We start from the raw sequence: 22,681 nt of genomic DNA, 5'->3' as shown, positions 1-22,681 counted from the left end.
ACATGGACTTATGAACTTGAAACAGTTTTCAAAATACAACATAAAAAACGAGCTGAAATTAAAGACTTCAGGTTTCGTCGACAATTTTTGTTGGTTTACCGCGATTTAGTGGAGTTCCAATTCTTTGAAAAAGAACGGAAAAATATTCTTCCAATGTCATGAGGCAAGTGCACTTTCTTTAAAGATGATTTTGGCCCAGCATTATGCAAAGGAAAATCAAAACCGGAAGTTTTATGTATGAGTAGGCGCCATGCTTATCAAATATGTCTAGTTTTGACATTTTCCTGGTCGCGAATGTAAAAAAGGAACTATTTCCGGAGAGGCCTTCTGAGTCATTTGAAGGCAAAAAAGAACTTCGCAAAAACGATAAATGTTTGAGTCTCATCGCCTCTACACTCCGCACGATGAGGAGGAAAGATAAAATAAATTTTGATGCAGAGTGTCAAGGTGCAGCAGTAATGCTTTCCTATGGGAAATTTCGCCACCACCGTTTTTACCAACATTTCATACGATCATTGACATATTCAACGATGACTTCCAAAGCACGTTATAAAAAAAAAAAAACGCTATAATTCGAAATGACTGTATTCCTACTCCTTTCAATTCTGAATCAAATTTCAAAATTGTAGCCTTATAGCGGCATTTTATAGTGAAGCGTCAAGAGTCTCCTTTTTTTGTCAACTTTAATTGCTTTTAAAGTTGATTTTTTCAAAGATTCATTTTTTCAAAAATATTTTAGGGACTTTACTGGGTATTAATTAACTGTTTTTTTCACTTCAATGACTTAGATAGAAAACTGTGACTGCCTGCGTTATATGCGTGAATATGGCTAAGAAATTGCTATAAAAAATGATTTTTCTTTTCAAGAAGCGCTGTGGCACCATTTTGTATTTAAAAAACAAGTAAGAATATTACAGTCGGGCAACGCCAACTATTAACCAACCTACACCACTTCGTCTATTACAGCTACTCGTTCGTTTTAGCAATAATACACGAAAAGTACACATTATTTTCATGCAAAGCCATAATTTTCATGAAGGCCCGCCATTGACTCTGCATACAAGAGTTTGCGCTTCATGATAGAGCCAAAAAAATTAGACTTATGCGATCCAATTAATTAGGGATCTCGTGAATTACTATGAATTAATTTAAAGATTAGCCCTTCTCCCAAAAACTTTACTACTCATGAGATATCTTATATGGAGTGAGTCTAAGAAATAGACCCCTGTAGTTGAAATGTGGTCCACTTATTTTTTTTATTTAATTACTACTATGAACATAGTATCGTCATCCAAAAGTTAACAAGTACCGTTTTTTGGCAGATAAGGGTGTGCGTATCATAAGAATACTTATAAGCGGTGATATCCAAAAAATAGACGTACGTGGTCCAAAATCGATAAGATAAATTTCTTTGTCAATTTACTATTATGAACCAATTGTCACCATAAAATGTTGGAAATTCACACTTTTTACCACATAAAGCTTCAGTTTCCATAAGAACGGTTATATGAGAGGGGCCAGCTGGTCCAAAGTTTCCGTACGAATTTAGAATGCCGAAATACTACTACTTAACTACTTTTGTCGAGATATTTTGAAAATCACAATTTTTCCCCATGTAACGACTTTTCGGAATAGGGCGCCATATGGAGAGTTGTCGGAAAAGTCAACCAATCCCAATGATTTTGAATAGCGTTCGTTCTTGAGTCAAAATACATCACTGTACTAAATTTCATCAAAATATCTCAAGAATTGTAGCTTAAACACAAATTTACATGGACAGAGATCAAATGGACAGACAGGCTTAAATCAATTCAGATTACGATTCTGTATCGATTGCTATAATCCGTCCAACTTAAGTCCTTCTCCGTGTTATACACATCCGCAATAACTTAATAAATCCTGTAACACAAGTGGGGTAAGGTATAATGGTTCTGAATCGATGACGAATGGTTGCCTTCTATATATTATGTATATATATATATATATATATATATATATATATATATGTAAGGTACAATTATTTAAAATTGTAATTATGAACAAAGTCAACAAGAACAAAGTGTCTTTAAAAACTAAAAACCACGTTAACAATAATATTGTGAGTAGCGCTGTCTATGAAACACTAGTTGATAGCTGTAGCTATTCGTGAAAATAGTTTGGTAGCTAGATGAATTCCTTTGCTGATGGATAGAAGCACCTGCACAAAAAGTTTTTTTTTTTTATCCAATTATTCCGTATACCTTTTGCAAATCTGTATTGACTCAGATGCAAAAATTACAGTCACAGTGCCTATAGACTTATCTACAAATTTCAATATAGGATGACCTTTTGGCAATGGCAACTTTAAAGCTCAACATTTTCAAATTAGAAAATTGCACTCATTCTTTTCTGCCTTCAGGTAAGTTTTCGTTCAATAGAACTTAATCTATTGAAAAATACACAAAAGTAAAATTTATTAGGAGAAAAAAAAAGAAGCAAGTTTCATTTCCTACAAAAAGTATGCCAGAATTTTGAAAACATAGCTAAGCCAGAAGCTATACTATATTTTTATGCTTGATTTGATGCGAGAACTTTATTGAATTTTGGTTTTTTCAATTTGCGTTGTTTTCTTTTTTCTTTCACGGTTTTCGACAGCAAAATATCAACAATAAATAAAAGTAAATCCCATAGGATTTAAACCGCTCTTTAGACACCTAAAATCACCAATACAAATGTGAAAAAAATATAATTTCCTTTTAGGAAAACTACGAAGTTTTGAAAGGGTTTAGTTAAGAGCATTAAATAATAAATAGAGTAAAGTAACTTTTCAGCTTTACTTTGAAGGATATTTTTTATTTTATCTTTTGCTTGAAAATATATTCTGCAAGTGAAATAAACCAATGACAGTTTTGGCATTGTCGATATAGTTCAGCTTAAAGCTACCTTTTATCTTATTTTGTTATTTTAAGCACTTATCTGTATTATATGTTCACCCTAAAGTTACAATATTTGTTTTTTTTTTTTTTTTTATCAGAGGGTCAACGGTGATATGATGTACGTATGAATAGTGACACAATGAGTCCTTAAGCTATTTATCTTTTAACGCCTTTTTGTAATGAATACAAGCGCAGTAACGTTTATGTATATGTCTGCAAAAAAAAAAAAAAAAAAAAAAAATTGTCGTGATAAATAGCAGAGATTTACGTTTCACTTACACCTACTTTTTCATTGCATCGCAGTAACTGTTTTATGAGCCTGAAGCAATGCATTGACAAAACCGGCAGGGAATGACGATTTCAAATAATGTTTTATACGGGCGCACGGATAAGAGCAAGTTTCATTTTTTTTTTTTTTAACTATTTTCTTTTGAATGAAATGAATTTGTATTGAATAAAAATCTTGCTTTAGAATATTAAAGTTCAAAAACGTACAAACAAAATAGCAAACTGGGCATACTTATCAAATCTTTCCATATACTGTTGTTAGTTAACGGAAAAGTTAGTTATGAAAACTAAACTACACTACGGCTTTTGTACATATTTGTTAGGTAAAGAAAACTGTTTCAACTTTTCCTTCTTTGTTCATATAAAAACTTATGCTTACGTCTTGCATATGCGATCTGCAATCATTTACAGACACTTGGCACACATACTTACATTATAGTTTAATGCAGAGATGTTCGAATGGCGGTCCGTGCTTCCGTTCAAGGTTTACGTTTTTTTTTTTCGGCACATTGAAAATGAGGATATCCATTATCGGTATAAATATTGACCTGATTGAGTTTAATTTTTACAATTTTTTCCTCCACTTTCCGAAGTTGCAAACTGTAGTAAATCTTAAAAGATGGCGGAGAAATTCTTTAGTTCGCCAAAAGGCAACGTACAGTGCTGCATTGCTCAACACAAAAGAGTCATTTACGAATGGAATGTGTTTTCCTGAAAGCTAAAGCAATATCCTCAGAGAAAAACGTATGTATTCGATCAGCCAATTTTGCAGCAAAAACTGCTTTACATAGGCTAAGAACTCGGAATAATTATCGATCAGAACAAACGTAAAGAGTTTTAAAGATTTTGGAGTAATAAACTTTATAATTTCGTTATTAAAGTATTGGTGCTGTTTATTCGTGATATTACTATTGAGGTTGAGGTGACTAAGCAATCGCCAAACATCGTCACTAAGTCATGTCCCTTATTTGTAGGGGTAAGGTTGTCCTCAGAAAGGATTATAGGTAGGGACGTAGGGAAGAAGGTTGTAGTCTTTGTACACGATGGATAAGTTAAGATTGTTTTGAAATTCAAAAAAATGGCGTAAACCATGGTTTACCAAAAAATCATATTAGTTTTGCTTTTCATCTGTTTTCTAAGTTTAATAGCAGACTAAAGGAAAAGTTCTGGACATTTTTTTACTAATATTCAATTACATTTCTTTTTATTCTAACATTTCTTTTCAAACATGTGCGATCGATATATAGTCTCTTGCCACTTTTTTACTACAACCATTTTTTGGCCAAAAAACTGAATCGTGTGATCTTCACGCCCTCTTTTTTCAAGTACACTATAAGCGTCTACTATTAAGGGTTTCGCGACAAGCGAAAAAAATAACAGTCCAACGGGGAAATGATTGATGCATAAGTGGTTTCCAGCGAAATTCGCTTTGCGTTTGCCGGATCATTAAAGATATGTGTGGTAGGTCTGACTTTGTCGCAGTGTCTTCCTCGTTGATTAATTCTAGAAGATTTATCTCAAATATTCATTCCACTCATATTAGTTGTTAAGGATAGGGAGTGAAAAATAATCATCGGATCGCATGTGAGATATAGTGATCTTTTTGACTCATATGAGGTAGCGATCTTCATCAATTTCTCCAAGAACGGCTTTATTTCGTTCCGTTTTAGCGGTGACTCGCAAGTAAATTTTTCAGTTGATTCACCAACGATTCGATAAATATCTGCCGAAAGACATTTGTCGAAATGTTTCTAGGAAAATTTGAAGAAACTTTTAAATAATAATAATACCATTTGGCAATGGAAAAATAATTTTCAAATTAAAATCAAACAAAAGCAAAAGAATTAAAATTAGTACAAAAAATGAATTATAAAATTAATTTAAGTAAAAAAAGAAGTTTATTCTTTTTAAAACAAAAAAAGAAAAAAAAAAAAAACCGTAAAAATAAATTAAAATAATAAATTTAGATATCATTTCATAAATTCAAAAAAAAAATTAATTTTTTATCCCCACGATACAACGAATTTATGTATGATTTACTCTCTGGCCCTTTTTACAAAAAAGCATTGCTTACACCTGCATTAATATATTCATGTGTATGCTTAGGAAAGTATAAATATATATATATGATGAACTCAACTTTGTTTAAGTTTCATTAGATGCATATTTTAAAAGCACAATATAGTTTGTACAGTCCTTTACTGACAAATTCTATTGTTTCCGTATATAGAATGCCTTTTAGAATACACTTAAAGGGTGAAGAAACAAAGTAGGGAGGTGTAGAATTTACAGTGTATTCTCTATAGAACAGAAAACATGATATTTTCTTAAATGTCTTTCCTTTTAACATAATCTTCATCTACATTTAATTATAGTCACTTTCACATCGAAAATGTTTTTCATTTCTAACTCTGACAGATTTTTTCTTCATACCAGCGAATGTACTGTATTGAAAACTTCACAGAGACAGCAAAATTTAATAGAAGAATATTATTAACAATTTTCCTATCAAACAGAAAAAGGAATTTGTACAATAAACCGATGAAAGTTCCATATGAATCCACTAGGCAAACAGAGGCATAAGTGCCGAACTATCGGTTGCTGTTAGGAAAGGTTTTCAATAGTCAACAATAGCAATCTTATAAAGTTTAAGTTTAAAATTGGATGGCGCTGCATTGCTTACTATTTATTCGATAGCCATCTACTAGCTCTGGTTGACAGTTTTCATTGTCCTTGGAAAACTCCATTGGCAAGAAGTTATTGCGTTAAAAAGAGATTAGCTTGGGAAATAAAGATATTTTTTTGTGTTCTTAGCCAGGTGAGGTATCTCTGGCAATACTTACGTATTCTACTCCTTTTATTCCCTTTTAAACACCCACAAAATAGGTATTACATTACAGGAGATAAGGTTATATTATATAAATCGCACGAAATCAATATGGAAGTGAGCCAACAGCGAACATTTAAAGTCAATTTTGCTAGGAATCTATTCGAATTTTTTAAATATTAAATAAACATTCAAAGATGGTATATGCCGTATACCATAAGGTGATTATCTTGGCATGTTGTTAACAGTGCCCTAAAATATCATTTCGTCATTGCTTCGATGACGGTAGAAACGGTGCTAAGAATTTTATGGCATTTTTGGGTAAAACTCATTATACGAGTCCTTAAAGGTTTTCCTTGATCATAAAACCGCATAATAAGTGCTGTTAACAACTCGCCCAATTGACAGTTCACGTTTAAACAAAGCATCCAAACTTAGTCGATTGATAAGACGCGGGTTCAACAATGAGAACAATGAGATACGTCGCTTAATCATAGCAGAAACATAGCAGAAACTTAATTTATCTACTGTTTAGAGATTAGTAATAGGTCTGCTAAACTGAAATCACCTTAAGGGAAATGGGATGATTGAATCTTAATAGCTTTAAAAAGATAAATGTTTAATCTATATTTAAGTTAAGCTTCGAAACGAGAATTTTACGGAAATCTGGGCATACGATCTCTAAGGCGGATATTGTAGATAAACCCCACGACTTTGTGAAGGACTGATTTTACTTTAATTCGTACTAGTATCAGATAAAAACATTATGCACTACCTTTATATAATTATTCATTTATTTTCTTGATAATATACCCAAATTATTTTTTATTTCCATGTAAGGGCACACTTCTTGTGCTAATACTTATGTACCCTCACATGGGGTGGGATCCAATAAATTCACGTAGGTGGGCTGTATATAGTGGGATCCAATAAAGTGACTTAAGTGACTTATATGGAGTGAGGTCCAATAAATTGACGTAGGCAAGCTATATTTACTTGCAAACTTACTTTCATCACAAAATAGCAAAAAAGGAAAAAATCTCCCCATACGATTCAAAACTCTGACGCCAATGTAATATGCCAGAACTATTTACTTAGCGATTTTTGTCGAGCAATTTTGAAAATTTCATTTTTTCACTTGTCCGTTTCGGCATAAAGTGTTATATGAAAGGTGGTTGTAAAAATTGTCGAAGCTAATCCATTTTCAATGGCCTTCGATCCTCGGCCAAAACATGCCAGTGTACTAAATTTTGTTAAAATATCTCAAAAATTACAACCTGTAGATTAAACACAAAATTACCATCAGAAGGACAAAGGGACAGACAAGCTTAGGTCCAGGAAATAATTCCAAAGCGATCGGCGTAATAACATGAAATTCTCCTGGATGCATATAGACGAATAAACAGGATATACCTTTTAACACAAATGCTGTAGGGTATATAAATGAAATTTAATTTTTAAATTTATTGGCATCGGTATTGTTTAGACTCTCTCATATATATTTATCTACATGTATATATAGACATGCAAACGATAATATAATTTTAAAGAGCATAACGAACATCTAGCCATTTAAAAGTAGAATATCTACTTGAATGATGAATAATTCATTTAATTGTGAAATAAAAAGTTTGAAAATACATATGGAAACACGAACAGCAAACGATACATTAAAATCCTTTTTAACTCATACTCGGTCGGTGCTGCATACTTGTTGGTTGAAATAAATTCATTAGCACGCGTATGCATGGACTGTTAAAGTATTTTCTCTCCTTCTTTGTTAGCTCGTAAATATATATATATATATATATAAATGCATCCGTATATATATATATATACATAGTTTGTATGCATTTAAATTTAATGCTTTAAATTATGGCGAGGCATTAATACAGAATTGAAAGCCATAACCGGTCACCGCAAACGTAAAACCAACGATAATAATAGGACTGCAACAGTTCCAATCATAATTACATAAAAGTCTCCCGTATCAGCAACAGAATGCGAAAACCTAGTGCCTAGTATAGAGATTTATATGTAAATATGTGAAAATTTATACGAACACGTACGGCCGATAAAATTGTATTACAATCGTAAACTCGTATATATAAATATATATATATATATGTAAGCACATTCACTTCTACACACACACACACACACACACAAATATATGTCGAGGAGACGAGAGCAGGATTTGCAATTGCTGTTGTTGTTATTATTGAAACAATTGTGTTAAATATTTGAAATGATTAAACCGAGTTTGAACCACGTCAAGTTAAATAAATGAAAAATACGATAAAACGAAAAACACTATTAGGAAAAACATGATTCAGTCAAACCATCGCTATGTGTTTTTACAAAAATTTGCGTTGATCCATGTAATAAATTTTAAACGATTAACATCTATTCAGACGAATTTTCATCTGAAATTTAGTTTGCTATGCATTGTAAACTGTACAATAGGCTTTGTTCACAAGTGACTTGCATATCCAGAGAATGTTTTAAAAAAATTTGTATATGATTTCTTAAATAAATTAAAGCAAAACAACTTTTCTATCTACAATTATTTCTTAAATACCATTTCATTCAAAATTGTCATCACAACTCCGTTAAAGCAATGAACACAATTCATCCAATTGTACTGCGCTCTGTTTCTTGGAATTTGATGAAATTTCATTAATAATTCGCGTTCAATATTCACTTTTGAAAGAAAATAATACCCCGAAGATCTTAAGATAGACCCATCCTTTATTATACCGAATAATTCAGAATATTATTCCGAATATAAGCCTGTCCGTCCGTCTATGCGTCTAATGTTTATCCATGTAAATTTATTTTCAACCTAAAAGTGGCAATTTTTCATACATGTTTTGATGAAATTTCGTGCACTGAGGCGCTGAACGCTATTGAAAAAAGTTCGGATCGGTCTACTTTTTCGACCACTCCCCATACAATGCCTTATCGTGAAGAGTCGCTATATGGAAAATATTACAATTTTAAGAATAATAATAGTATTTCAATATTCTAAGTTCTACCGACAAATATTGTTCAGCGGGGACACTTTTCTGAACATCCTCTTATATAGTCGTTCTTACGAAAATTGAATCTTTATATGGCGAACAGCTAGAATTTTTAATTGAATCATAACCGTAAATTGGCAAAGGAACCAACCCTACCGAATATGGACCAAGTAACTCTATTCTTTGGATAGCATGAAATGAGCATGAAATTTTTTTTTTTTTTTTATATGACCAATCACTCAGAGGATTTTCGGTATAGGAGTGACGCATGCGGACGGACGGTCGGGAACGAATGAACAAAGGAAAAGAAATATTGAGGTGACCGCGACCAGGTTGATGTGTGCTCAATCAGTAAGAGTTATGGCTATGCCGACCGAGCACTCACTATAGCTACGACTAAAGTAAACTCTACCGCAATGAGATTTGAACCCGCGAAAACTGACCTGATGTTCGCGATTCTTACCTTGCAGTTTTGTTAACCAAATTAGAACCACGTGGATCTGTTTCTTGCATAAGATTTCCGTATAAGATATTTCGTGAAGAGTAAGTAGGTCCTTCAGAAAAGCGTTTAACTTTTAATGGTTTATGTTCAAAATTGATCTATAGTAGCAATTTATCAATATAATTAACTGTAGGAAATTTGGATCACATGGGTCTATTACTTAGACGCTAACATATATGAAGGCAAGCTCGGAGAGAAAGTCGAACTTTTGAAATAAAATACTTGCGAAACAAACTAAGTTTGCTAACATCTGTTGCAGGCGTAAACAGCAGCAGTTAAGAATATGTACGAAATGCTTCAACATTTCATGTCAATTTTTGCTCTAGAACGAAGAACTGCAAGAGAGGATTGAAAACAAGCGGACAAACAGCATTCAATTCGCTCATAATCGAAAGTTGATTAGGAATACATGCATCCTGGTAGACTTTGAGGCTATGGGTATTATAAAACGGTAGGAAAAATCCTGTAAGCTCAATTTTTTTTAATTCCTTCCTAGCGGATGCAAGTTTCATAGGTAATAGTGATCCTAAACTAAATATTTCTGGGCTAAACTTAGGCTTTGCATAGCAAATCTTCCGGCTATCAGTTTATATATATATATATAAGCGGAAGATCTCGCTAGATCAAAAACAAATCTACAGTATGGACAATTTCGAGCGAACGTCTGGGCGCAAGCCTGCCATACGTGTTTGTGGAAATGTACCTTCTTCATGGTTATGCCTTAAATCAGCTGATCTCTCCCATCTACCATTGAATGAATGTTATTAGAGAATCGGTTTTATCATTTAGTTTGTCCTTTTGCATTTTGCTATTGTTATCGCTGTTGTTGCTTTTTTTCTGCGTGCGAAATTGCAGTTTAATTGGAGTAGGCTCTATCGTCTGGAGTAGGCTCTATCGTATTAATTAATGAATGCATTGCAGCATTTCAATTCAATGATGGGCATATCTTACCTTTAATGTGTGATCTTAGCTTTACCTGAGGAGAGATAGAAAAGCATTTTATAAAATCAAGTTACACACACACACACAAGTATGGCATAAAATGATTTGAAACGTTATTTTGATTACAATTTTGGTGCAATATGTTCTGTGCCTTACAATTTCATCGCCCGACAATAGGTGCAAGAATATGCTCTTAAACATTTCCTTTCATTGACAGCCATTAATTAGAAAATTTGTAAAAGTATTCTCGTATGGAGAACAGCACATTGTGCACACGTTAAAAAAAACATTTAACGCAAATGAAAAATTTCAAATTAAAACTAGAAAATAAAATTGACTTGAAAACAAATTAGAAACATCCATTTAAACAAAAGGCAAAATAAACATCTGTACACGTTTGAACGGGTATACACACATGTGCATAGTAATGTATTTCTTTAAAAGAAAACAAATTGATTTACAAGGAACGTCTGAAACATAGATAAACGATGATGATGACGATGATGATGATGATGACGATGATGACGATGTTTATCGTGGATTACTGCTATACACCTTCTCGAAATCTATAAAAAACAAAATAACAAAAAAAAAAGAAAAAAAAAAAATGAAAAAAAATATATATATTGTATATTTCCATCATTTGTATTATCATTGACGGATTTGAGAAAATTTACTTTGGCAAGCTATTAGTGTCAGAATATCTTGGAAAAAAAAAAACGAAAAAAACAAAAATACAATAAATAAATAAAAATGTAATACTTGCTGGAGGGAAGCAAACTATTTGATACCTTACATTCATCCACTTTGTCGATTTACCTTCGAAGGTATGTAAGTAGACTTTATGGTAATTTTCGAATATTGATGACTCTTTAGTAAACCTAAAGATTTATCGCGTTTAACTTTAATACCATACAACTTATTGAGCATATATCTATTTATCTTATCTATAAAGAAATATTTTCTATCTGTTCTTCCTCATTGACTTTCTCAATATTTATTATAATTTATGAATGTTATTAAGGCGGTTATAAGTTATATTTTATTCATAAAACTGCACCATGTGTGCATCATGTACGTTTGAAAGGAAAATCTAAATGATAATGAAAGTATATTGTGAATAACACATTTTGATGAATGGCAACAAATAACAATAACGTTTATGTAAATGTTCTCGAGTTTTGATTTACGATTGCAAAAAAAATGAAAAATAAATAAATAAAAGTAAAAAATGCTCACGTAAAATGTACAATGTAATAAAAACTGCAAAAAATTTGTTTAAATATATTTTCTTATATAATATTCGAAAAAATTTTTAACTTATAAGCCAATGAATGGAAAAAACCATAATCATCGCATTGGACTACGATTTCCGTAATATTACGTATCAAAATTTCTTAAGATTCAAGAACTTTTCTCTACGACTCACTCACCGCCAACACCAATACCCTGTCGAATAAGCAAACTTTACTAGTGCGGTAAAGCTGTAAACCTGCTGTAACACTTGAGTTCACAAAAGACGTTCGACTGCCCATGTATCGGGTCGATACTACCGTAACTGGCCATGCTTGCCAGGAAGTCATTGTAAAGTTCATATGCTGATTGGAACTTTTTTTGCAAGCCTTTTGACTTTGCTTTTGTCTCACAAGGGATGGATTGCAACGACCGTAAATTAGCGCAAGTAAAGCTGTTGTGATTGCAATGGAATTAATTCCATGGTTCAATAGTTTACTTTGAACATATAAAATCATCTAAAGACTCTTCAAAAATTACCCTGAAAAAGTCGTAAGAGGAGCAAACTATATTGGATCAGTACTACTAAAGCACCTCATATTTTCAATCGATATCTTCATTAGGTCCTGTTCACTTGCATGTTGAGCACATTGCAAGTCCTTGTGTGCTTGGTAAAATTCAAGCCCGCATTCCACTTGTAACTCCAACAGTTTGTCTTATTTGTTTGGTTTAATTATTTGCACAGACATGAATCATCCAACTGATATGTTTATACTGATTTGAGAAATTCCTTCCGCCAGTCGCAATTATCGCTTAGCAAAAAAAATTAAAAAAATTACGGTCTTCGCTTAATAGACATAAGGGCTTGTGTAGCAGTGAATATATTTTACAATTTTCGACTTCCTCGGGGTTACTTCAGTTTTTTGTTCCTAATGGGATATGTTAGCTAAGACAAACGTTTTTCAGTCACAGGAATGCTCTATGAAAACTCTCTAAAATACACGTATCATTGATGGACAACATGAATAATGGAAATTAAAATATTTTCCCCATAAGAACAAGCTTGACTTCAACTTTTCTTTACATCAGTCGCGTCGGTTTTTATGTACAAAAAACTGTTACGTTAAACTGATAAATCGCCAATAAATTGTAGTAATTAGCAAAAAAGCAATAACTAGGCCGTGTTGCAAAATTTTCGTACTCCAAGAATTTACTCAAAGGTTTCAAAAGACTCTGAAAAACCTTAAGAACTCGATAATGAAACGGCAGAATTGTATGAGGGTTTATGAGGGGCTACAAAATTGTATAAGAGTATGATTTTCATATGATACATGCGACTTACACACGTAGAGTTGACATTGCTAAATAATGGAACTGTCTTCACTATATCTGCCACTAGTCAGCTTTCAAGGCTGGAAAGCACCGTAAAAGCCCTTTGTTGCTCTAGCATTTCCAAGCGAGCGAATCAAAGTTGTTTAATACACTGTATATTTTTCATTTATTTCTATTTTCATTTTTCCGATTCTAGAGAGACAGCATTAGATATCAAAGCATTAAACTTGGTGGAAAATTTTTTCTATTTGCTTCAACATTTTCAACGATAATGTTGTGAATATACCCGTCACTCGTCAAATTTCCGCGGTTTTTGAAAAATCAATTTTAGTTTCACACATCTTATTTCAATTCTGCCTGAGAGTATGTTACTCGCATACCCCCAGGCACTTGTGATAGAAAGCAATAAGCAAACAACAGCTATTTAAAATAACACGATGGGAATATTGAGCGAGCTCAGCGATATTGAGACAACAAAAGTTTAAATAAATATGAGGAAGATGTGACTAAAAACAACAAATCACAATTGTTTCAATAATAGATTTTATATCTAATTCTCACCGAACTAAAGTCACATCCAATACATCAACTATCGTATTCGTTTCAATTCTAAGAAAAAACCAGTATTTTCTATGTTTTATTTTTCAAATTAATTCAACTGTTATTTCTTCTTGATGTGCTTCTTGATGAAAATACCATTTCTATGTGATATTGAACGTGTTGCTTTTATTTCATGTTCAATAAACGGTTAAAAAAAGCTTATTTATTATTGCTTTCTATTTATACAGTTTTCCATTGAAGAAGACATAGTTTTATAAGTAACCTATCTATAGCGTAAAACGAAGGATCGATATGATGAACGACAAAGAACGACTTTCAGAAGTATTTGGGATGCGACATCTGTTCTTAGCGAAAGGCTAGACGTCTACGTTAAATGTTATTTTCAGTCCCTGCTTTTAAGCAGGCAAGCTAGTCCAAGTTTCTTAAATTTTTCTAAAAATTTCCTTAATTACTTATACTGAAGATGCTGGCACTTTGAATTTCTCACGCACTTCCAATTTTGTGCTTGCCAGTTTTAAATGTTCATGTACATCGATGTGTAAATTCAAAGCAATCCAATCCGTTTCTTAGTTCAAAAAAAGCGAAGAAAAGGAAACGATAACAATTAATTTTAAATGAATATTTTTTTGCTTTTTTCTCATTTTGTATACTACAGCAAAAGTACCGAAAAAAAAAAAAGAAACAAATGGCATAAGTTATGTAGTTTCAAAGACAAACGTGTAGTACGGAACGTCTGCAGTACAAACTGTTGCAGTGAAGGTTGAACTTGACATGCAACAAGGTGAAAACACATTTTTAAAAATGTGTGCATTCTATACATATGAAAAGACAATACTAAGGCAGTAAATTAGATATTGACCTCGGTTATTTTTAAGTCCAGGGCTGAGAAGTAAAGACAATTAATATTTTTGTAATTCTGCTGCCAACAAACTAAAAAACGCATCAGTAATCGATTTGTTTTAGTCTCAATAACTATAATAGAGAAGTTCGAATACTCTCATCCATATTATATATAAAAACACCTAAATATGTCAATACATGTCAATGGAATAAACAATACGTATCGATATTTTTTTAAATCTGTTCGCTCTATTTAAGCTATTTTGAGTCCGTTTACGAAGACTTTAAGGCCATTTTTAAAACAAATTCCTTGTTTGACTCTCACGACTTTGAAAATTTCAAAAGAACACGGCAGACTGATAAAGAGCCTGCTGGTGTTGGTAAATCGATTAGAGGTCCGCAAGCAAAACGTCAAGAACGCTTTGTTGAAAGTAACACACTTTCGCCATGAGGTGATGAAATTTTTCCTCTTTTTTAAATCCTTAAGGAACGTTTAAGAGAAGAACATACGGAACTTAATCATCAAATGAACGGAGGACTAGCTAATCACATCCATTAATCAAATCAGTTACGCTATCTTTTTTGCTTGCGAATTATATCTGGAAGAATTAGAGGCGTTCGAATTGTTAATGCAGATCAAAACTCCCTTTTTCCAATGAAATCGCTATTTAAAATGTTTCCCAATGGAATCTCTATCTTGTAATACAAGGAGTACCCTTGTATCCTTGTTAAGCTTGTACGGCTGTAAAATAAACAATTCGTTAAAGTTTCCTGGAGAATCCAAAAATTTGCAAATGCAACTTCAAAAGAGATCCCATATCGCGCTTAAAGAGTGAATGCATCAAAAACTACTTAATAAGAGAACGGGCCAAGTCTCAATGACAGTATGTACAAGTCGCTCGCGTAATGAAAGTTGCCGAAAGGACACATTAGGTCAAATAACAAAAGCAGTGACAATTCATTGCGATCTTGACCCCAAGTCATCGCAAAACCAATGAGATATTGAAAATTGCACAGTTCGACGTGTAGACCTTAGCTAGCAGCTTACGTAACAGTTTTCAGAACTCGAACCGGGTTTAGAACTCGAGCGTTTCAGGAACACACAAAAGGTAGACAATTGAAAGGTTGGACTTGGATAAATTAATTCATAGTTGTATGCTTGTACAGTTGCTAAAATTTTTCTCCGATTTAGTTAATGAGACATAACAAGAACAGTTTACTATAATCTCTCTAATACACAATTATAAGGGCACAGGATATAAATAATTGGGAGATCAGCCAAAAAAAAAAGCATTGCATAACGACAAACATCGTTACATAAATACAAGACTGCTGGTGTTTCCTCCTCTTTGATGACACAAGCGAATACTGACAACTTTTGCGGAGAACTGTCGCTATTTTTGGATAAAATCGTGAATTTTCTGCGTACATGCAAATAACGATACTTAAGTTACAATGTACGATGATACCCAAGATACTGAGACGCTATGCGATGAATAAATAAAGGAAAATTTATATCAGCATATAAATGCATGTGCATGTGAAATTCGTAAACTGTTTGATAAATATATCCACTGTTGAGCTAAAGCGTACGCGTTATCCCTCTTTCCTTTCGAATCGCAACGACATTTGCAACGCTTCCTTTAGCAAAAAATGTTAGTAAAACTTTTCGATGTCACACAATCTTTCCATACGATTTAAGTTCATTTAATATGCCATAAATTTTGATTTTATTGTCAATTATCACGAATGTATAAGAAACTGTACGCATTAACTAACGTCAGTCAATCAGTTTGACATGATTGATGTGTGTAACGTAAGAACTTTTTAAAATCATTTCCATAAGTATTAACAAGATCATTAATCATTAATGTGTCTTCTGGTATACTTCTAAATTTATTATGTATTTTTTCCTAAATATATGCAATGAAATTTTTTTTGATTTTTCATAAAAATTTATTCTAAATATCATTTAACAAAAGATTTATTATTTCTTCATATCGATCACACAAAATGGTCGCTATTTTATTTTGTCATTACATAGAATGAAGGCTTTAAAAACTTATATTTTAAAAGCAGATTTTTGTGCGATTTTTCTTTATTTCATTGACATTTTTATCAATGACGTAAATATATATTTCGTGGAATTGATTGCATTTTATGGTAAATCATTTAATCTTGTGTCTGAACCTTTGCTCTACCATGCCCAACAGATCCATTGTGTATTCATAAGCACATATATATATAATCCAAAACAAAGCACGAAAAAACGCAAACGCAGTTAAAATGGAAAAATTTACAATGTGCTGCACATGAACAGCGAATTATTCGTATGCCTGGATAACGAAATATAAACGTGTCAAAAACATATATATATATAACATATATATATATATATATATAAAAAATATGTTTATTAAAAATTGAAAGTGAAATGGATACAGAAAGAGAATAGAGACAAGGATAACTTAACCCATTTTCTACTGAGGTCTTTTTACTCATATCACGTAGAGTATTATAACAAGTTTGTCAAAGGTTTGCGATGCAAAACAAATAAGCGATAGGTGCTCCATGAACAATGTATATCTTCTTGAAATTCCATTGCTGCGTGAAACTGGTTAAATTCAACTTGTTTCTGTCAAATGTGATTTTTGTGGCCAATTAAAATCGCTACCATAAACCAATATAAGAGCCTTTCATCTCCTTCTAAAGAAACAGGAATTGATGCGGAAACAGTTAAATGCCTAATACTTTCTTTTAAAGTATTTTAAACTGTTATTAAATATTTGGAATAGAACTTATTGTGAGCCCTTTTTTTAAGGGAAAGTGTAAGTCGTACTGCATGTTGCTGAATAAACCTATGACCTGTTCGTTTGAAAATGCTTTCTCTAAACTATGCACAACCGTATAAATTATTACAGGTAATCGTATGCCGCATAGTTCGTTGGAGCCTTCCATAGGTGCAGCTTAATGCCAAAAAAACCTCATTGCATGAAACTTTATTTTTCCTAATTAATTCGAAAGACAGAGCTGCTAAATCCTTGCGAGTGGTGAACAACGGATACGTTACAATGTCCAAAATGCAAATAACTATGACACGGGGTAAGCGAACCATTAACATGAATATCATTGAGGGACTCGACAGAGTTTCGCGTTCCAAAAAACTTAAAGCATCACGCAGGAGTTCTTTTCACAATAGTTGATGCAACTGGGACAAGAAATGGGCATGATATTCCAAAAGTCATAACATCGCTGGTTTCGCTGGTATGAAGAAAGTCGACCCCACCCCGATAGCAAGGTACGATTAAAAAGTGGTTGCATTTCTAACCTGAAATATTCTACCAATCCCATGATTATCAGCAGACACAATTCTTCTTCCGGTTAACGCGGCTTCCAATAGATGATTTGTTGTTGTTGCTTGTAACGATGCCTTTGATTCTTATGACGATACCCAAATACAAATTCTTTTGAGGAAGGCTCAAAAAGCGACATTTTTTTCAAAGCGTAATTCGAAAATTCGGTGAGAGATGGGAAACATCACTAGCCAACGATGAACAATATTTTGATTAATCAGATCATTCATCTTGTTCTGAAATAAATACATTTTGTGATCACAAGTACACCGATCCAATATATATATATATATATATATATTATATATATATGTAGGTACATATAAGAGGTTTGCCTTTCTATAGACCGATTACCTATGTTTTCACATTTCAAAAAATTGGAATTCTCTTGTCATTGTATTGAAAACATTTTCACTTCGTGTGAAAACTAAAGCGCACCTTGTTTAAATAATCTACGGGCTCTGCGTTGTTATATAACTAAACCATGGATGTGTGCTGAGTTGGATTTTTCATTTTGGACTTTGGAAAAAAGAGCAATTCATTGACCTACACGCCAAGCACTCAGTGAAATCTCCTTTCTTCGCGAAGTACGGTTATTTTATTCGCTAGCAGAGCTATTAAATATAACTTATGCTTATGTTCTTTGATAAGGGCAAGACAAGCATTTATTTAGTATACACGCTTTAAAAGTAAATTTTCCAAAGTTTTGTTATAAAATCTCGAAAATTACCTTTGAAATATTGTGACGTTGCGCGTTTAATTGGAACAACTGAGGGAGTAAAACAAAGATTAAGAAGATGTAGAAAATGAAGATTGGGAAAATGTTAGCAAGTGATTGCAATCTTTTCTTAATTTAAAAGTTCTCTTAACCTTCCTCATATCTCATGCTTGCTAGAAGTTTACGCGTGCCTTTTAATATATTAAGTGAAGAAAAAAATTAATGACGTCTTTCCTAATTCATCGCTTTAGATTCAGGAAATTTGCTCATATTGAAGCCATCAAGCCGTACAATAGCAAGTAAGAAAAGTGACAATTCATAGAAAGATGAAAAAAAAAAAAAAAAAATGATAATATTTGCTAATTAAGTTGAGTGTTTAAAATGAATAAAAACCAAAAGAAAGTCGCTTATATATTTTGCAACATCCACTTCAACGAAGGCGGTAACGCTTTGAGGACTTTTGGAAATTTTTCCTAATGTTCATGAAAAGGTGTTAATAAAAGCAATAGTATGTAAACGATCGAGGGTCAATTCCACTTACGAAACTTCGACATTGAAGCCGGGACGTGCTCTGACTGAACGAAAACATCTTTCTTGATATGGACTTTTTCATATAAATTTAAGACTACTGACAACATTCCGCTTTAGCACATCGCTGCATAACTGGTCATTGAACTATGAACAGTGAGTTTTTGTATTTTCTCACGGAATGGGTTAAATTTCCATCTCCGAATCAATGCTAAGGATTGATAATCGGAGATGATAGTCGAGTACGAAAGACAAACTGTGGCCATGCGTGGGAATGTAATGTTTAGTGTTTACAGGGATTTAAAGAGAATCGTGTATGAACTTGAATGTGGCCAAACAGTTGACTCCACTCCCTGCTATCAACAACTACAACGTGAAGCGTTCAGAATTAATCAATAAAAAAAGTGTCGTCCTCGACTAAGGCAATTTCATGCCTCTTATGATGTTTGCCTGTAAAAGCTGTGATGTATCGATCGTTGTCTCGTCGTACTACTACTGGTGTCTCTCTGTGCAGAACTTCTTGAATATTGTGAAGCTTACTTGAAAGGAAGCCTGTGAAAATCATCTCATTCAGTTTTTCGTCCACAAATTCCACAAGCTCTGCAGCACTTTCCGTTAAGGCAATACCGAAATAATAACAAAGGGTTGTCAAGCCATTCGGCATATATTTGATGCAATACAGTTTTGTTAAAGTAAAAGAGATTTTTGTGCGATAAAACGCCACAAAGTTTTTCCTTGACCTATTAAGTGATCTTGCCTTTACTACTTTTGATTTTGAAAGCAACAGAAACTGATGAACGAAGGGGCGCATTCATCTTGGAATTTCACAGTCTCTAATATAAATGCGTGGATAGGACGAATGAAACAACAAAACTAACGTAGAAGAAATACTATATACATATATATATATATTAATGAGAAGCAAGTAAAAATTGTAGTATAAAAGCTTACAACAAAACATTATTTAATTATTCATTTACAAAATGAATAAATGATTGATGATGATAATGATGATGATAAATGATTATTAATTAAAAAACTTAATAAATGAAATATTTATTTTTATGTTTGTGTTAAAAAGGAAACATAACAATCAAAATCTCATTTAAAAGCTAAATAAATATCGGACTTTAGCTTTTTACAGCATAAGACTTTTAAGTAAGAACTTAGCAGGAGTTTTTCATAGCTAAGAAAACATATTGTGATCAAAATAATTTAACAAACAATTTCTTCTTTTTTTCATCTCTTGCCTTTTCAGCTGTAATTTCCATATTGTTTTCAAAGAAGAAGTGAAAAAACTGACATGTAAAATTATGCAAGAATAATGCAATTTATGAAAAGAAAGCAAGAGAAATATGTTACAACAACATGATGAGAAAAAACAATTGAAAAACGAAGTAAAACAAAGTACGTGTAAAAAATTTGTTGAAAAAGACATAGAAGAAGAGGGAGAGAAAAGTGCGTTAATTATTAAATTTGAGTAAAAGCTGAAGGGCCGCCCGTCATTAACATCAGCTGTTAGGTTGAAAGTCAAGGACACTAAAACGTTTTCTTTGTCTCTAATAATTATGCCTGCCTTTAATGTTAACGATGGCGTTTACAACAACTTGATTATAATGATGATGCTGCTGATGACTGTAATAACGATAATGACGACAACCATTACAGTAACAACTTAATGCAAGTTGGCTTTAATGTACGATTAGATAGCATCATTCACAATAGCACTTAAACGACGACGGATGATAGAGAAAGATTCTTTTTAAAGAAAATAATAATAAAAAAAAAAAAAAAAATTAAAATAAACAGTGGAATTTAAAAAAAAAAAGAATAGAAAACGCAAATAATTGTGCTGTCAATCGGCTGTCTAATGGTTTGAAAGGTACACCAAGCTGCAGTCAATCTTTTCGCTGATACACTGAAAACGAAAATAATAATTCCAACGTCATGCCTGAACAGGATAATTATGATGATGAGGTAAATATATTTTCTTTGTTTTTATTTGTCTCACAAAAAGTATGCTTTCATAAATTTTACAAAAAAAAAAAAAAGGAAAAATTCTTTTCCATATTGAATGCCAACAGTGCACAAATACTTTCTACAGTTCGTTAAATATTATATTGTAAATAAAAAGGAAATAAAAGCAACCACAATAAAAGCTATTAACCCCATTAAAGGTTACGCGCAAATTGTTTTCCTCTTTGTCCCCCCCCGCCATAGTTTTGGTTTCTTTTTTTTTTTTTTTTTGTTTTTTTTTTTTTTTGTTATTTTTATTTTAATTTGTTTTAATAAGTTTCCGTAATTTGAGACTAGCTTTCAGAGGCCAGATTGCAATTTAACTTAGTTGTGTACTGTATTTATACACTCAATGCCAAAGGGCAACTTACACGTAATTAGATATTGTTCCAAGCTATTATAGTGCAGTTTTAACGAATTGAAGCTTTGCAAACTTAAAACGGTTTTAATTGCAAATGAATGTTTTTGAAACGAATATAATTTTAGTTTTTTTCATCATCACACTGCTAAAGACACATATATATATATATATATATATATATATATATATATATTCGATAGATTTTATTTGTGCTTATTGTAATCATATATATATATATATGAAAATTCCATTATTGCATAATACATGCAATCTTAGTCAAAGCGGCTCTGTGGTATTTTGATTATATATTGTCTATTTATGTGTCTGTGGTTGACTGTCTCAATAATTGATGTGGTAGCTTGAAACTTTTAAATGCTTTCCGAATCGATCTTTACGATAAGATATTCCTTTCAGATTCAAATTCTCTCCTTACCGCACAAATTATCTACTGTTTCGTCCGTTTAGCTTACTATGTAGTCTTTACAACAGGAATTATTACCGCTTTGATCGGTTTACTATCGGTTTTCTATTGTTACAACAAAAAAGGTATATTGTTATTATAATACATATAGTTATAAATTAAAAATTGTAGTATAATGAACTGTTTTGTCAAGCTGCGTAATGTAATTAATTAAATAATTAAATACGCACTACAAGATTAAATTTCGATAAGCTTCTTATATTAATATATAAAGTTTGTTTTGTAGCTCTTCTAGTTATTGATTGGAATTTGTTTTGTAATAAAAATAAAATTCACGTATAGTTTCTGGAAAGCAAATTCAACAAAACGTTTAGAGTCCTTTTCGTGTAATATAATTTTTCATGATAAAATAACAAAAATAATATCTTGTTTCCATGATCTAGGCGGGACGGCCCATTCGCACGTTCTGAGAGATTGTTCTTCACTTTTTCCATTTTTTTTTTTTTTTTTTTGATCATATAGTTAAACTTTCTTGATATACAATAGCTTGATTTTAATGAGTAGCCTTCGGGTTCGGATTGGAAAAATATATCTACGTACAACCCAATAGGTTAAAGTTGACTTCTTTGTCAAGTTACTATTACAGACTAATTATACCCTATGGCAATTGTACTACAAGTGTATATTAAGTTTGTGCGTTTGTAAGCAACCTGAAATCGATCCACATTTTATTGGACCGATAGATTTTGAATTATTTCCTCAGCTTGTCTGTTCGTCTGTCTGTCTTCTTTTTCTGTGTTCAACCTATCGGTCGCAATGTG

General features: G+C 32.3%; 1 protein-coding gene across 6 annotated transcripts in view; it reads left to right on the top strand.

Annotated features, from left to right (window-relative positions):
- LOC119632991 (venom dipeptidyl peptidase 4) overlaps positions 1-22,681 on the top strand; it is a 67,719-nt gene that overhangs the window by 22,974 nt on the left and 22,064 nt on the right. For all 6 annotated transcript variants that reach the window (XR_005246842.1, XR_005246841.1, XR_005246843.1 and 3 more), the window contains one exon: positions 20,321-21,039. Coding sequence is in view for 2 of the 6 variants with exons in the window: in XM_038026169.1 (XP_037882097.1) it covers positions 21,010-21,039 (30 nt within the window). In the remaining 4 variants the exon portion in view is untranslated. The remainder of the gene's footprint in view (positions 1-20,320; positions 21,040-22,681) is intronic.

This window comes from Glossina fuscipes, unplaced genomic scaffold (assembly GCF_014805625.2).
Source record: "Glossina fuscipes isolate IAEA_lab_2018 unplaced genomic scaffold, Yale_Gfus_2 2, whole genome shotgun sequence".
Classification (NCBI taxonomy): domain Eukaryota; kingdom Metazoa; phylum Arthropoda; class Insecta; order Diptera; family Glossinidae; genus Glossina; species Glossina fuscipes.
Note: the sequence above shows the minus strand (reverse complement) of the source record. Positions and strands in the feature narration are given on the sequence as shown.